This window comes from Exophiala bonariae (assembly GCF_035927105.1).
Source record: "Exophiala bonariae strain CCFEE 5792 chromosome Unknown scaffold_63, whole genome shotgun sequence".
Lineage (NCBI taxonomy): Eukaryota > Fungi > Ascomycota > Eurotiomycetes > Chaetothyriales > Herpotrichiellaceae > Exophiala > Exophiala bonariae.
In genome coordinates this window covers 29,559-45,292 of record NW_027042538.1, presented here as the reverse complement: position 1 = coordinate 45,292, position 15,734 = coordinate 29,559, and the positions used below count along the sequence as shown (strand labels likewise).

Below are 15,734 nucleotides of genomic sequence, written 5' to 3'. Positions count from 1 at the left end.
AGGTTACTAAGTATAGATTCAACGGCTGATTTCTAGATTCGAAAAAATACTCCATAGTCCAGCGTTAAACATAGAGGTGGTTAAGCTAAAGATCGGGTTAGCCATGGGAAGAGAACTTGTTCCCTCGCATAACTTACGAGGACAAACGGCCTAGGGATTTGTGCAGTTGACCTTCCCACATTTCCCTTTAACCCTGTTTGAACCTAGAGTTGTGACCTTGACCTTATGTCCTTGAGCAGTCATATCTTTACATGATTTGAAGTTGAAATCCTCCGTGACCCGGTCACCGCACTCATAAATTTTCGTGGCGACATCCTTAGAACACATACTGAGGAAGTTTCTGCTGGGAAAGACTAGTTTGTTCGTGGAAGTTGGCAGAAGGGTAGTGAATTGAGACGATGATTCTACAACAGAACGGAATTGAGGAATTTATAAGTCCTTTTGTCATCTAGACTCTTCATATAGTACTTCACACCAACAGTCATGAAAACCGCCGACGTGCTGAGTTGAGCAGGAAGGAATCCTATAGCCAATCGAATGTAATGGTTCTTGACACGTCAGCGACAGGACCTTGCATTACCAGACTAGGAATTTCAGGTCGAATCGAGGCGTTAGGCCAAAACACGTTAGACTGATGACACGTGGAAGAAAATAGCAGGAGCTTCCCCCTTGCTGCACCCAAAGTGTCAGATTTAAGCCAAGGTTTGCCATGACTTGTAAAAGCTGCCCTTCTTCCTTCAAACTCTTTCCTACCTTTTCCAGCTTTCCTACCTTTTCCAACTTTCCTACCTTTTCCAGCTTTCCAGCTTTCCCACCTCTCCCCCTTGTTCTACATTTCCATCTTTCCTACGCTTGCAAGCACCTTACCTTGTCTAACCACGTAGTAGGCTATGAAAGTTTTGCGGTAGCATTACAGGCTACGTTGAAACTTAATGCACGACGAGAGACCATGGAAGATGATACGCAGGTTGCCATTAGCAGCACTGGAGTAAATCCTGACCATATAATACTCTTTTCTAAGCAACTCAAAGAGAACGAACGACTACCAAACGGATATCTCCAATCATGGCAGGACGTACAGAAGGCTGCGCAAGACTCTACGGCAAGACTCTTCCTTGACGCGGGAGGTTTTAATGCCTGGCTGGCCTATATCCTCGTGAAACAAAATGCAGAAAAGCAAAGCCATTTTAGGGGCAAAGCGGCTTTCAGCACGCTGATTAACGAGCTGGAGGCTACGCCTGCGGAATACCGGAAGGCGTTGGCAGGTGCAGTTGCGAGCAGTACTGAAACGAGAGTGAGGGACAGAATGCAAAATGTGTATGAAAAACTGATTAAAGAGTCTCAAAATGACATATTGCAACAAAACAAAAGGCGACGTAAGCATTTCTGAAAATGTATCAACTGTCCTTATTCACATCTCTCAGGTACAACAGATTGCGAAGGCAGCTTGCCGACAACATCTGGGGACATGCCGAGCCCGCCTGCTGCATCATCCAGCGCAGTATACCTTTCTATTGATCGCTCACCCCAAGGGCAGCGCCTGGTATACCTCTCCTCCGACATGTTCACTGGAACAGAACAAGAAGTGGTCAATGGGTCACTTGCAGAAATCGGCAAATTTTTTCCGCCATATCTTTCAAAAGCAATCAGGAGAATACAGGACCCCAGCAACGAGAATGCATTTGTCGCTACCATCTCAATGACATTCCCAGACGCTCGAGTTACGACCATGATAGAGTGTCAAATGGCACTAGAGATCACGGCTAACAAAGTAGAGCATATGGCCAAAGAATTATTTAATGCACATTTGGAAACCACAGAAGGGCTTCGGTATATTTGTCTGCCTGGTGGTGCGAGAGTAGTGCCCAACCCCAAGTTCACTTTACGAGGTTGTCGGCATGATATCATCTCATCCATGTTTGGCCTCGAGACCTATGCCGCCGTCATGGCGAGTCCTCCATATCAGGTCGAAGCCAAGCTGGGACATGACACCACGGAGTGCATATCGATGGTGATTTCACAAGGAGCCAACGATGTGGCAATTGTCTTTTTGTCCCTGGGACTGAGGGAGGGCACTCTGATAGCGGACAAACTCAGACTTCGATGAGATGGTGCCTCATTCTTCGTTCTGTCATATTGTCTTCACTCGTCCCCCTTGGCCACCAAAATATAGCTCTATGCCTCTAGGTATTGTTCCTTGCCCGTCACATGTGGTATATGTATGTGAGGGATCTTTTTTGCCATTCGGAAAGACATGGATAAAGCAGGAACTCCACCACACTTTTTGACCTTTCCCTTCAATCCACTTCGGAGTTTTCTGGGCTTCACTGAAATCAGTGGGTTGTTCGAGGCTCTCAACGGTGAACGACTAAGACACAAGTTAGATGCAATTGCGTAAAAGGAGCTGGTACGAACCATCAGGACCTATTTTGACACTTCAGTGAAGGATTATCTGCACAAATTAAGGTGTTGAAGTGTTGTGACTGTTCTTTATGGTGTGCTTCTGAAAATATCGATATTCCTGTAAGTCGACTAGAGGTTATGAGTACAATGTCACGACACACGCGCACATTTCGACAGCTAAACGCCTGCTGCGCATCTAGAGTTTTTTGATGCTGACATGTTGAAAGCGTTTCTAGGTCGTGCCCCAAATCAGAGCAGGAGGTCGTGAGAAATCATTAATGGGGAGGGGTTTCTGGGTGGGGAATGCACACGTGATTGATTCTGTGTAAGAAGTTGGGCATCAAAACGTGATTTTTGAGCCAACAAGGTTGCAAAACGCGCACACTTGCCACTGGTGAGTGAAAAGCACCCTCATGATAGACGCTAGGCTAGAGAGGGTAGCTCATGACCACGCACCAAATTTGAGGGATCCACGGGCGCTCCGCAGTTAGCAAATGGGTGGGATTGTGAAAGGCAGGGTTGTGAAAGACAGGGTTGGGAAAGGCAGGGTTGTGAAAGGTAGGGTTGTGATGTGTCGTGAAAGGCAGGGTTGTGAAAAGTAGGGTTGTGAAAGGCATTTTGTGAAAGACAGGGTTGTGAGAGGTACGTTTTCTCTTTGCTATCTTGGGGAATCTCAAATGTTCGCCAAAGTAGGCTCATCCCATTGGCCCCACACACGTACATCACGTGACCACACTGATATTAACACAACATCAATGGCGAGCACCTACTGCTACCATTAAAACAGGAGGAATCTAGTGAAGAATAAGTATGAGCAACACAGGTGGAAGCTTTAGGGACAAGGAGGCTTAGTGTAGCCATAAAATAGAGCGCCTTACTGCGTGTTCGTATGTGTAAGGACGAGAGGTACATGCACGCCCTGAACACGCACAAACTAGTCGGGTTATGTGGCTAGAGAGGCACCCTGTTGAATATGTGGTACCTCTCCAATAGTAGATGTGCATATTTACAAAGTGCAGCGCGATTCTGTACTAGTATGGCCGGGTGGCTGCAGAAAAGGTATTCTTTTAGTCGAACAAGGGTACTATATGTTCTCAGCCAGAAACAAGGTATTGATGCATGAGTATTGGTCTATGGGCATCGCATTCCGTTGGCCACCACTATGCTCCGCTGTCGTTTCCGTTCTGATAAGTGTGCATCAAGGAGTGAATAGATGCAAGCCTCACCGACGAACGGAACGGTTCCTCCAATGCGATCGTTCCAGGTTGACCTCTCGCATGGGGTTATGCCATATTGATCGATATCAATTGGTACCTGTAATTTTTCGTTTGGCAGAGACCCACTGTGACCGAGTGGTCCGCTGAGGAAGCCTCGATGTACATACAATGCTAGGACAAAATGTGAAGCCAGCATCACAGTCATCGACAGGCTCCCGTATTGGTTGAGAAGAGCAACAAGAAGCAAACAATGGCAAAGGAGGGACGGAGATCGTCATACAGTCAGCCACATCGACCAGTACAAGACCGTCCGTACTCGCAATCCAGAATCCTTGAAGACGCAGGCGTACTGAACAACGGATTCGCAAGGTAACTTCGTGGAGCTTCGAACTAGGGACTGTACATGTAGTACCTCTCCAATAGTAAACGTGTAGATTGCACGTCGGTCTCTACTAGCCTGGCCAGGTGGCTGCCGGAAAGGTATCCTTTTAGTCGAACAAGGATACAATACATGGTTTCAGCTGGAAAATAAATATTGATGCATAAGTCTTAGCCTATGTTCATCGCGTTCCGTTAGCCACCATTATGCTCCGCCATCGTACCCGTTCTGATAAACTTGCATCAAAGAGCGAACGGACGCAAGCCTCACTGCCAGGGGATGAGTTTCTCCAATGCGGTCGTTCCAGGTCAAGCTCTCGCAAAGATCATGCCGCGTTGGTCGACCTGAGCCAGTACCTGTGATATCGTGGATTGATGTAGACCCATGGTGATCTATTCGTCTTTGGCGTTGTTCAAACAAACGCTACGAATCAATGTGAAGCTAGGGTTAAGGTCATCGACATGGGATCGTATTGGTCAAGAAGGACACCAGAAGCGCACAATGGAGAAGGAGAGGAGACAACAAAAGAGGACTCACAATTAGCTCCGTCGACAAGTATAAGATCGTCCACTTCCCCCATCCTGAACGTACCTCTAGATTCCGTTCACCCCTCTTCTACTCAGCCTTTCCTGTCTCACTATTCTTTGAAACCTTGGTTGAAATGTCAAGTAATCAGACTAATCCTCCTAAAAGTCCTCCTAGGCAACCTGGACAAGCAACAAATGTTCGCCCGAAAGTGAATGGCGACCAGTCACACACGGAACAATCTGCCAGGGAGCGCAACAGAGAGTCCGAGGGAAATCACCAAATAACAGGGGGTGGTATGGATTTCCTGGGGGAGCATCGAGGAGATCGCAAGTGAAGTAATCATCTATTGTCCTCTATGAAACCATTGTTGACCAAAGCTAGTAGTACAAGGCTTTGTCCGAGAAAGAGGATACACCATCTTCACAAGGAAATTGTGGATCCTTCGACAACAAGATGTTGAACATAGGAGATCCTAGGCTTTGTGATTTACATGATATGAATTCAGTTGGGTGTCTTGATCCAGGATTCCGTATACTCGTTGTAAGGGTGACATGGGATAGTCGGCAAGGCTGGCACTACGCCTATAAAGCAGCAAATATTTTTCATGTATCGTCTTGGCGGATTGACCACACTCACGTGACAATTATATCGCACCATTTACCCCGCGAGTACCAGTCTCCCATGCCTCAAGCTTTATCATCGACGGAAAACTCTGGTAGTGGACAAGAGAGTACCGAATCAACAAAGTAGATCTGGTACGTCGTTCTAATATATGACACGCGTGCAAATCTGCTCATTATATAAAGTGATGTTTATTCCCTCAACTTTGCTTCGAGGTTAATCCACGCTTATTTTTGTCTGTCCTGTTCTCAATATGTACATCATCGAAGCCTCACATGAAATTCGGGAGCTCGCCGTCAAAGTTCCTATCCCCATCGAAGACATGCGCCCTGTACCAGAACGACAGATATGGATGACATCGTCTTCACCCAGCCCGGAAGAGACAGCACTACTTGATCACTACTATGCGGAGTTGGTACGCTTACAAACATATTTCAAGAAAACTAGCTAATTTGGCATCAAAGTTTCCGGGAATCTCTCGGGCGGCTGAAAGTGACGGACTATCAGGCTTAAGCCGCGGGAGTCCGGCGCATATCATTTGTATCGAAAAGAGGGGGATGATGTGGCCTGGAAAGAATCAAGTTGGAGTATCAATCGTTTTGGAACCTCCACCCTTGAAGGATCCAGTTTCCGAGACACCAAAAGAGGTTGATAGTACGGGTCCAAATCTCAATGATGGCGATATTGCTGCCGAAACCCCGTCACCTCAAGCGACTGGTGAAGAAGCAAATGTTGGTGCCTCAGAGCCTTGTAGGACACACGAACAACCACTGAGCAACAACAAACCATCAGAAGATAATGCACCTCTAGAATCTAGGCTACCACAGAAACTGCGCGACAGGCAACATACACTTCTCCAAGCCCTCGGCCAACCACGGCGTGTGGTGACCTGGAGGATGACTGAGCAGCATCGATCGTCTATCCAGCCACGGACCCTCAGTGTAGGCGACATTCTCGTGCTTAAAGAACGAGAATTCATCGAGATACTAGCCGGTGGAATTCCATTGCTCACGATGCGATGCCACGGCGAGCGAGTTGAGCATCAGATCGAAAAGAATGTCTAGGAGTAACACCAGTTATTGCTATATCAACACTTGTCGATGGCAGAGACAAAGGGCTGGTATGGCTAGCAAGACACCAGCTGGCCATGATCATCAATGATAGCACGGTTCCTAATTCTCATCCATCGAGCATGTAGTTTCCCTTATCGGTTCAGAAATTCCATACCTCCATCGATCGAGTCGAGCATTGTGAAATCCATACCTCCTGCATCCAGGAGGATATTATCGAAGGAACCGAAATCCGCAGACCAGGCCCAATGATCTAAATCAGGACTGGTTGTTGCAATATTTACGTCTTTCCTTGCGTTTGTGTGAAGTGAGTTAATGATAGTGGACGCAAGGCCGGGTGTTGGAGCAATATAGGCCTCGTTCTGCACAAATTCATCACCAGTCCCATACATGCATCGTCCGTCGACAAATGGCATGATACCCACACTAGCTTGAGGTGTGACCACTAGTGAAGTGTTTCTCATGTTGGCACTTGAACTCTCGCTATCGGGATGAATCGTCAGGCGAGACGCCGTAGTTTGTGCGTCGGGCGAGTCATTTGTTGGGGTAAATGAACTTTCATTTGAGGTTCTATTGTTCCCATCCTGACGACGACGCTCAGCAGGCTGTATACTCACTTCACTGATTTCTGTCTCACATCCTTCAGGCTCGGCTTGACATCCTCCGTGCTGTGCGTCGTTCGGCTGAAGTTCGTCTTGATTCATACACTTCTTGATGTCACTCATTGTAGTATTTATTTTTTCTCTGGACCACAATCGTTCCGCGACCTTTTGATAGCCTTCCCTCGCTCCCAGAACGGAGGCACTCAGCCGTGACGATACACGCCCAACAGCTTCATCACCGTCAACAAGTGCCTTCAACCGCTTTGCGTCCCTGGCACTCAGTTTTCGAAGAGTCGAAATCCGGCTCACTAGAACGAGAATACCAAGCTGAGTTGGGAAGGTTTTCCAGATTTCGAGCAAAGTTTCCCCGAATTTGTTGATATCGGGTAGGCTTTTGATGTCAGATATGCCTCTGTGCTCTGCATATTGGTCAAACACAGCTGGAAGCGCGCCTCGTCCGTCGATCAGACAACTGCGTTGGATTTCGTGTTGCTTCCGCCTGAAGTCGTCGTACTCTTCGGCGATGAGCATTGCTCCAAACATGCCCTCAAGACGAGCGAATCTAGCTTTCTTATTGTCAATTAGATCCGCCGCGGCTCGAGCAGGCGGATATTCAGTGATACGTCGAGTGAGCGTCTCCTTGATCCTAACTCGCCTTTTCTCGCGCAGCCACCTCTGAGTGTTCTCACGAGCATTGCGATACGCGCTCTCGTGTCGCGCCGTGTTGGGCTTCTTCTTGGGTTCGATCTCCACAGTTTGGGGATGGCCCTGGGAGCCTCGTCGTACTGGAGAGGCTTGAATCGATGTCGTGAGGGAGGGTATGTTGACCACGTCGACGACAGCAACCTGCGCAGAAGACGAAAATAAAGCTTCCAATGGTTCATTGGTAGCAGGAGCGATACTCCTATACTTTGGCGGTGCTGGAACTTGTCCAGTCGGTTGTAGTAGAACATCCAGCGCCGGATTGCCCGTGGCAGGGACATGGTCGAAGACCGATGCCAGTATATTTGCCAAAGCCTGGAAGGTGTGGATAGCGAGCTGCACATTCGAACGCACCTCGAGGGGAGTGAGGCATTGAACTCGGGCCAGAGCGTCACAGGCTTGGATCCTGACCATGATGGTAGGGAGAGGGTGTGGGAACAGCGGTGGAATGAAAAGGAAGAACGATTCGGACCGGAGTGAGAGAGACTGCAGATGGATTACAACATATTAGCGTGAAGATGGGATCCGCGTTCACCCAATCATGAGAGCATGGCTCCGTAGCCACCCCGGCTATCACACCACACCGACCAATGATATTTATTCCGCCACGGTGACGAAATAAATATCATTGGTCGGTGGCGGCCTTGTCGCAGTGAAAGACATGCTATGGTCTAAGTATGGTGGGAGACAGAAATGGACCTGCACTCCGCCTCGACGTGATTCTTGATTCTGCACCTCACTGCACATATAACCATGCAGAAGCCCACTGGTTGCCTTGTCACTCAGCGCCCGACTGTCGTGTGTTGTCCATCATGGAAGCACCAATGCTCATCTGCATGATTCTCAATATTATTACCTTGATGCTAACCTCCATCCCCTTGCTAGCATCCATCGGTACCGTTCGATCCGCCTGGAAGAACAAGACTAACTCGACGGAGCCGATACCATTTGGCCGTTGGGTCAAACAATCCTCTGAGAAGATTAGTCGTGCTGCTGGAGATTTAAGCCTCACGGCTCTAGCATTCACGGTCCTTGTGGCGGTTATACGTCAATGGGCTCTGACGGCCACCATTCAGCTCGTCCGTGTTGCATACTTGTGGGCAGCGTCACTAGGGGTATGTTCATCCAACCTCGTGCAGATCGCGTTCTAATTTATGTTAGGTATTCAGCTTCACTGGCGTCATTTGGAGGCGCTACCTGTACACCACGACTCGGCTATTGCTTGGATTACTGTCATTATTAATCTGGGTGGCGTCTACGCTGGGGTTGTGTGTTACCTTCACCCTCGTGTACGTTGTCCGTCAATGCCTCGGGCACGTAATTAATGGAATATCTTTAGTGGTCACAAACTTGGGCTGCGGTTGTTTTCTGCAGACGTGACGCTCGCATGCCTCGTTCGAATGGTCTGCGCTATCCGTTTACTCATGGAATTCGATCCCGAATTCGATCCCGCTCGTCGGACGCGAAGATGGTGGGGATGGTGGAATTGGAGGAAAGATGAAACGCCTCTGGGAATTGCACTGGTCTACGACTTGATTCTTTCGGCTACCATCATTACTATTGTCTGGGTCCTAGGGGCGTATGTACTGCACGAGCAGAATGAACCGTTCAGTTACCTCGAACTGAAAAGTTACACGGTAAGCCCCTGCATCAATTCTCAACCGAAATCTTCTGACCAGTGCGAGATTCAAATGCTCATCTCCAACCTCTTACTTACCCTTGCGGCTATGCCAAAGGCAATCCGATATTGGTGGCCTGGACAAGTTAAACAGGAGGCCGGTTCGAGTGGCAATAGTTCGTCCAGTCAGGAAAATCTCCACGGGGGAATAGAACAGTTATCACCACCATATCCCAACTCCCTGCATAAGAGCGAAAACGATGTGATTGCGGAGCCCAACGATGCAACATGCTGAAGACGGTGACACCCATGATTAGGTATATCTAGTAAGACGGGCAGAGAGTCGGTCACGAGAAATCGTACGCGATGCTCCACATAAAGTTCGGAGATACAAGGTACCTTACGGGTGGTTGGAGGATATACCACTTTCGTCTGTTTTGAGTGACCCTCCCCGAGGAGAACGTATAAATATTGCGAGGTGCTTCCCCAAGGAATCCAGATTAAACCATACCTCAGTCTAACTTCGGAAGATCACGATAGTAGAAGCTATCACCGATGGCGAGTCTCACCGGTCGCTTCATTACATTGTGCATGGCAAGGCCGGTGGACCCAAAGATGGGAGCAGACCTTCTCAACATCACCCCACCCCAAGATCAGGATGTTATGAAGGAAATGCTGGATCAACCATGGAACATCCACGATAAAGAGCTGATTGCCTCCCAACATAGTTTGTCATTCATACACAGATTGACTACCTATAAAGAAGTATGCCCAATTTCATACAGACCGACATGAGCCTTGGGTATCTTCGGGCCAGCATACCCAATATACTCATCAGACTTGAAGTACTGCAAGAATTGGGACACCAACTGGACAAAGAACTTCGTCACGTCCTGGAGTCGGGAGGGAGGGCCGACAAGCTATTGTTCATCCTGCAACTTTCCCCCAAGACGATGGGAAACCCTATGATGAGTGAAGACGTCCGCGAATTAAGTGTTGCGTTATACTTGTGGATTATGCAACTCAATACACCACCCTATCGACACATATTTCATGAGATTTTCCCCTCGTTTTATCGAGGGCCTATCAAAGTTTGGCTCGACGAGGATGGTAAACGGACATTACGAGAAGGACAACTGACATTCTGGATCGTCGTGGATGGTCACATTCGACTACGCGTCGGCGAAGAGGTAGTACTTTTGCCACTCTCTGTATGGACCGCGGACCGGAAGCTCATCATTTTTGACAAACTAGCGGTTTGTCAAACTCTCGGCCTGCTCTGGGACAGCCGAGGGCTGAACCTCTTCAAACCAGCAGACGAAGAAGAAAATTATCTGATAGCTACCTAAATAGGAACATCAGCCCCCACAGTTGCTTTCCTAGTCATTGTGCATTGGTTGAATTCTTCAGATCAAAGTCAAACAGAGTGGACGAGACTGAGAAATCGCTTCTGGTGGCGAAGAGAGCGCTGGAGTGTTGAGTTCTTGGACCGTATCAGACGGTGGAAGCGGAGGCGGCCATGCCCACCTTGATGCTTAATGGACTAACTAAAATTGAGATTAGTTAGACCGTAAGCGGATTTCAATGGGAAGTTATGCACCTAAGTATATATGGCCATGAACCCTTTGGTCGTCTAGTTCTACACGTCCCACCATTCTTCTTCTTCTCAGACTCTTTCCAGTCATCTTGATCTTTCAGGTTGTTTGGTGTTATTTTATCAGAATGGTCAGTACACGTTCGCAAGTGTAGTTACCCATGGATCTTAATCTTCCTAGCCGAGACACATATCGATATCTGACACCGGGGTCCCAAGATCAATGGTCAAGAATCTCCTCACGACCCTTTTAAATACTGTTTACTTTCCGGAAGTGGCTTTGTTGCCAGACAATACTATCATCAAGAATTCTTCAGTCTCCGACGTGACACTTGAGCATCTCGTTGACCAATTTGATCGGGAAGAACAAAAGATTCTTTTCGGGCTATATACTCAATTTAATTCGACACTGGTCCCACGTTATTTCCGCCCTGTTGTCGAGCTCGTTTTCGATTTCGTGGAGGATCATGATCGAGAGTTGTGGTTCGAGGGGATACTCAGATCACTAGAAGCATTAACCCCACGTGCTCGCACCGAAGCGACTGTCCTCCTTAACAACCCCGAGGCGAGTTGGACTGAGGTAGAGGCTGCCGAAGAGGAGGATCGAGCCTTGAGTGCTGAGGTCGAGGCCATAATACTAAAGACCCCTCAATTATTGGTGAGTCACTTCAAGAAGGTTCCATCGTCGCACGCTGACTGGAGAAAAGAGGAAATGTGGCGAGTTAGTTCGAACTCAAGCAAGAGACGACAACCAAGATACAAGCTTATTCGACACGACTATGAAGGTCTTGAACCGTTCTCAGTCCAGTCTACAGACCATAGACTGGATTAGTTCGGTTGGTTACGACTTCGCTCTTGCATGCCATAGAAAGTATGACACTTTAGACGGTCCGATTGTGAAACATTGGCTAAAGGACCCCGAGACTGGCACAGAGTAAGATTGTTCGCCGCCGTATACTCACCGCTGACTAATCCTAGTTTGGACCTCTGCATGAGGGCGCTAGAGGGAGGAGATCTTTCAGGAATGAGAAAGTGGCGATTGGCATTGTTCGCATCAGTGTGGTACCGGGCTCGTGTGATGACCACGGATTCTCTCGATCCAAGGGCCAAAGTCCTTTTGAATCTATGTGAAGAATTTGCTACTCCCCTTCCCCGGATGGAGAGTTACCTGGAAAGTCGGCTTCTGGGTCTATTTGAACATCATAAGTGGTACACGGCCGCCGTGGATGGTCTTGTCGCCCCTTTGAGAAGTATGGGCCATTGATGTCCTGGAAAGAGGTTCACCACCAGGAGCTGTGAGGTTCAATCTTCCCGCGGGGTGGACACAAACGAGCATGTGTTTTCCAGCAATTGGCTTTCTAGATGATTATTTATCGCGTCACGGGTGTGGGGCGTAGTGAAAAACTGTAGGGCGAGTCGATTTGGCACCGATCAATTTTTACGGGCCTCATCTCCCGACTCAAGCTATGGTTGAAGATCCGGCTCAGATGACTCATTGTATTCAACTGATATCACAATCGAAGGTGCCTCAAGACGAATATGAAAAGACTTTGTAGCCTGATGAAATCTAAGAGACTCTCATATCTAGTGGAGACTTGGAAAAAATGTGGCGGGGTCATGGGGGTTTCCTTCGCTCTGAATACAGGAGGCAGGATGAATCATGGCGACGTCGGAGCAGGCAGGTGGACGGTTCACTACTTTCCGAGGACCGACCCCTTGAGACCTGTTGGCCCTCTGGTGGCACTGTTCGACCCACGCGTACGTCCCGCGACATTATCATCATGAACTCACGCACGAACGACACTTCTGCAACATTTGATCGCCCACTCAGGTGTGTAGTGGATGTCATGATCTGGTGATGGGCGCTAGGGCTGTCACGGTTTGATATCAGCTGCCTACTACCAATCACTTATGACGCCTCAACATCCCATCCTTGTCAGGCAGACAAATTGCGGCTCCCGAGAACGGGTCCGTGTCGCCGTGGCGCCAGGGGGATAGACCAGGAGATCAGCACGCCGGCCAGGGCCGGGACTTTGTGACCATCCCCTCAACGGATCGGTATAAGAGTTCACCATATGAGCATGAAAGTGTTTTCCTTCTGATCACCGATAAATCACTCGCATATGAGTGACATCTTGTCCTCTCCTTCACTATTGCATCGTTGAGAACATTCCACCAATGAAGCAGCAAACGATTCCCTGCGGAGAATGTCGAGCGAGGCGAAGGAAATGTGATCGTAAAAGACCGATATGCTCGGGCTGTCTTCAGAAAACACTCCCATGCCAGTATGAGTCCGATGATCACCATGCTGCGCAACAAGGCAGCCCGCCACCAGCCGTGTCGGATTTTGGGGCCGAGCATTTGCCGTCCACCAGATCGTCCAGTTTGTTTCGGTCCGAAGAAGAGGAGACGGACGAGGCTTTCCGTACATACATCAATGACCTGAACGCGACATCGACCAATTCCAGTCCACGGGCAGCAAACTCAGAGACGATCGACGTTGACGCCGATACTGCGAGAATATCTGAATCGCAACACCTAGGTGACTGTGGCGATGCAGGGGAATCGCGGATACGTCCCGAACCGAGGTCTCCCCATGTTGTAGGATCGGCTACAACCTCAAGCCCATGCAAGAGGACCCAATCCCACACCGTGGTCACCGAACAAGCCGCGCTCGAGAACTTGGGAATGCATCATGATGCCGACACGTCCCAACCGGCAGCCTTGGAGGGTCGATTGCCGCGCCAGAGGAGTGTGCCGGTCAACGAGTCATTGACCCCTGGTACCAAGAAACGGAAACGGGAAACCACAGAACCGGAGGGTGGCAATGACGATCCTGACACGCGCGAGTATCTATCGACCACCACAAAGTTCATGTCCGAACTCCGATATCTGCGTAGACAAACGAAAAAATTGGCGGAATTGAAGGAGAAGAACAAGGAATTGCAGGAGAGCTTCAAGAAAGTGAGTGAAGAATGCAAGAAGTTGAAAGGGAAGAACAAAAAATTGAACACCGATTACAAGACATCAGAGGAAAAGATCCAGAAATTGAACGATGACCATAAGAAGTCAGAGGCAATTGCCAAGGGCGTGAATGAAGATTACAAGAAATCGCTGGAAGACATCAAGAAATTGAAAGAGAAGATGAATCTCTGGGCAAACTTGGTACAGACCAGCATGTGAAGGTACAAGAAGTGCCAATGTAAATTGCTTTGCGAGGGGTCGTCAAGGTCGTGCAATTTCAGACGTTTTGGATCTTTGTATTATGAAGACAGTTCCATTCTGGAAATCTGTGGACTCCCTTATCCGCTGGACTATTATCGAATTTTCGAATCGGGTTTGGTTGAGGATGACACACGGGACAATGAAATCGCTCTGTCCTATGACCCCGTTGGGACGTGGGACTAATTGTGGAAGTTGTGACAACCGATGGATTGGCCATGGGTATCATTTTACAGACAGCAGCCGACGGATCTGAGGAGAATATTTACTGTCAAGTGCCGTTCCTGGTGTACTTGGCCGAGCACGGCGCCGAGTTCACCAACAAGATCAGTCGGTAGGACGTTTCCCCTAAGAAGGTCGACATTAGGTATACTCAGAAGATCCATGAAGGTGGTCTGAGCTCGGCGATGTTCAAAGATGTCTTGATAGGAGTCTTCAAAGTTCTTGAACCGTCCACTGAAACGATTCACGAAGTATTAACTATACATTGAAGGCCCATGTTAGATGAAGTCGAAGTTCAGTAATTAGGATTTCTCGCCACAGAAACTTATCCTTTGTAGTTACGTATAACACAGACCACCTCAGGAGCTAGGGAAAGTCACTGAGGATGAAAGGACTCATGCAGCATCAACCGGCTAACGACGTGTCCGGTCTTTGTGGAGCGGCGCTGCTTCCACTTCCTTCACGCTTGGGGATGCGTCGGAAACCCAGGATGCAGCAATATTGGGAAGATCCTATTTGCCTTGATCGACCCCATTCAGACGTCTATGGTCTGAACTGCTGTTACAACAGAAGAGAAGAGAATTGCTCCGCCCGCTAGGGACATATAAAGGGGTCGTCCAACCCGGTTAACATTCTCACAATCAGTCGCCTTGCCTCAAAGCCACTCCAGAACATCTTCCTACTTTTGACAGGCCTGAGGACAACTTGATCCAGTGTTTAGAATGTCACAGCCACCACACAAATTCTTAGATCTGAGCAAGTGGACACTTGATGCTCTTACTCAACAGCTGCCCGCCATGTTCCCAGCTGACTGGGGTCATCGCGGAGACCCTTCCATGGCAAGCAAGCCACCCAAGCTGCCGCTCATGCTCGACTGGGATGGCCATCAACTGCTCGTTCAAATCACAGATGACAGTTGGATGACTCAGTGGAAAGCAAAATGTGACCCGGTCTGGCGCAGAGAGCTCGAGCAAAATCAGAAGCGGCTTCGCCTGGACAAAATGGTGCTTTTGATATATCACTTGCTTAATGGAACACAACTGGACAGCAAGGAAACCCTTTATGGTGTGTGGCGGGATATGAAGGCGGTCTTGTTGCTGTGGGCAATAAGTTATCGAACTCAGAATATGATGGAGGCATACTACGTGCTGTTTCCGGTCGCGTGCATTGGAGAGCTCGTGACCATCAACAAAGGTGTACAAGGCTATCTGTGCAAGTGGCGGCCTCAACCAGGGATTAGCTGGTCTTGCGAGATATCCCAGGCAGGGTCGATCAGATTGGTCGAGATCCCGTGGCACGAGCTCGTCGAAATACCAAACTGCATCCGTTTCGCCGGAGAAATGGGCAGTTTGCTCGGAGAGCTTTTCAAGCCCACCAGGGCTGATTTGGAACAAGGCAAATGAAAGTACCGAGATCATCAGACCCTCGAATCCAACGTCGCCTCGACCCTCAGCAAGAAACCGACCTTGCTAAAGGTGCGCGAACATAAATTTCATCTTGGGTATTAATGTATAGACTTTGGGACGGACAAAATCCGACCAATTCTCACACCCTCC

General features: G+C 48.6%; 6 protein-coding genes across 6 annotated transcripts; 5 read left to right on the top strand and 1 right to left on the bottom strand.

Annotated features, from left to right (window-relative positions):
* Window positions 1-949: 949 nt before the first annotated feature.
* LTR84_011968 (uncharacterized protein) lies at window positions 950-2,107 on the top strand (the record flags this gene model as incomplete). The annotated part of the gene is made up of 2 exons (XM_064855495.1): window positions 950-1,376; window positions 1,425-2,107. 2 exons carry the CDS (start codon window positions 950-952, stop codon window positions 2,105-2,107), a joined length of 1,110 nt encoding a protein of 369 aa, XP_064699864.1.
* Window positions 2,108-5,401: 3,294 nt separating this feature from the next.
* LTR84_011967 (uncharacterized protein) lies at window positions 5,402-6,212 on the top strand (the record flags this gene model as incomplete). The annotated part of the gene is made up of 2 exons (XM_064855494.1): window positions 5,402-5,563; window positions 5,613-6,212. 2 exons carry the CDS (start codon window positions 5,402-5,404, stop codon window positions 6,210-6,212), a joined length of 762 nt encoding a protein of 253 aa, XP_064699863.1.
* A 140-nt stretch (window positions 6,213-6,352) lies between these two features.
* On the bottom strand, window positions 6,353-7,936 carry LTR84_011966 (uncharacterized protein; the record flags this gene model as incomplete). Its single annotated transcript, XM_064855493.1, has 1 exon — window positions 6,353-7,936. The coding sequence occupies one exon, from the start codon at window positions 7,934-7,936 to the stop codon at window positions 6,353-6,355; it is 1,584 nt and encodes a 527-aa protein (XP_064699862.1).
* Window positions 7,937-10,957: 3,021 nt separating this feature from the next.
* LTR84_011965 (uncharacterized protein) lies at window positions 10,958-11,566 on the top strand (the record flags this gene model as incomplete). The annotated part of the gene is made up of 1 exon (XM_064855492.1): window positions 10,958-11,566. One exon carries the CDS (start codon window positions 10,958-10,960, stop codon window positions 11,564-11,566), a length of 609 nt encoding a protein of 202 aa, XP_064699861.1.
* A 1,346-nt stretch (window positions 11,567-12,912) lies between these two features.
* LTR84_011964 (uncharacterized protein) lies at window positions 12,913-13,917 on the top strand (the record flags this gene model as incomplete). Its single annotated transcript, XM_064855491.1, has 1 exon — window positions 12,913-13,917. The coding sequence occupies one exon, from the start codon at window positions 12,913-12,915 to the stop codon at window positions 13,915-13,917; it is 1,005 nt and encodes a 334-aa protein (XP_064699860.1).
* Window positions 13,918-14,174: 257 nt separating this feature from the next.
* On the top strand, window positions 14,175-15,581 carry LTR84_011963 (uncharacterized protein; the record flags this gene model as incomplete). Its single annotated transcript, XM_064855490.1, has 2 exons — window positions 14,175-14,286; window positions 14,929-15,581. 2 exons carry the CDS (start codon window positions 14,175-14,177, stop codon window positions 15,579-15,581), a joined length of 765 nt encoding a protein of 254 aa, XP_064699859.1.
* Window positions 15,582-15,734: the final 153 nt, after the last annotated feature.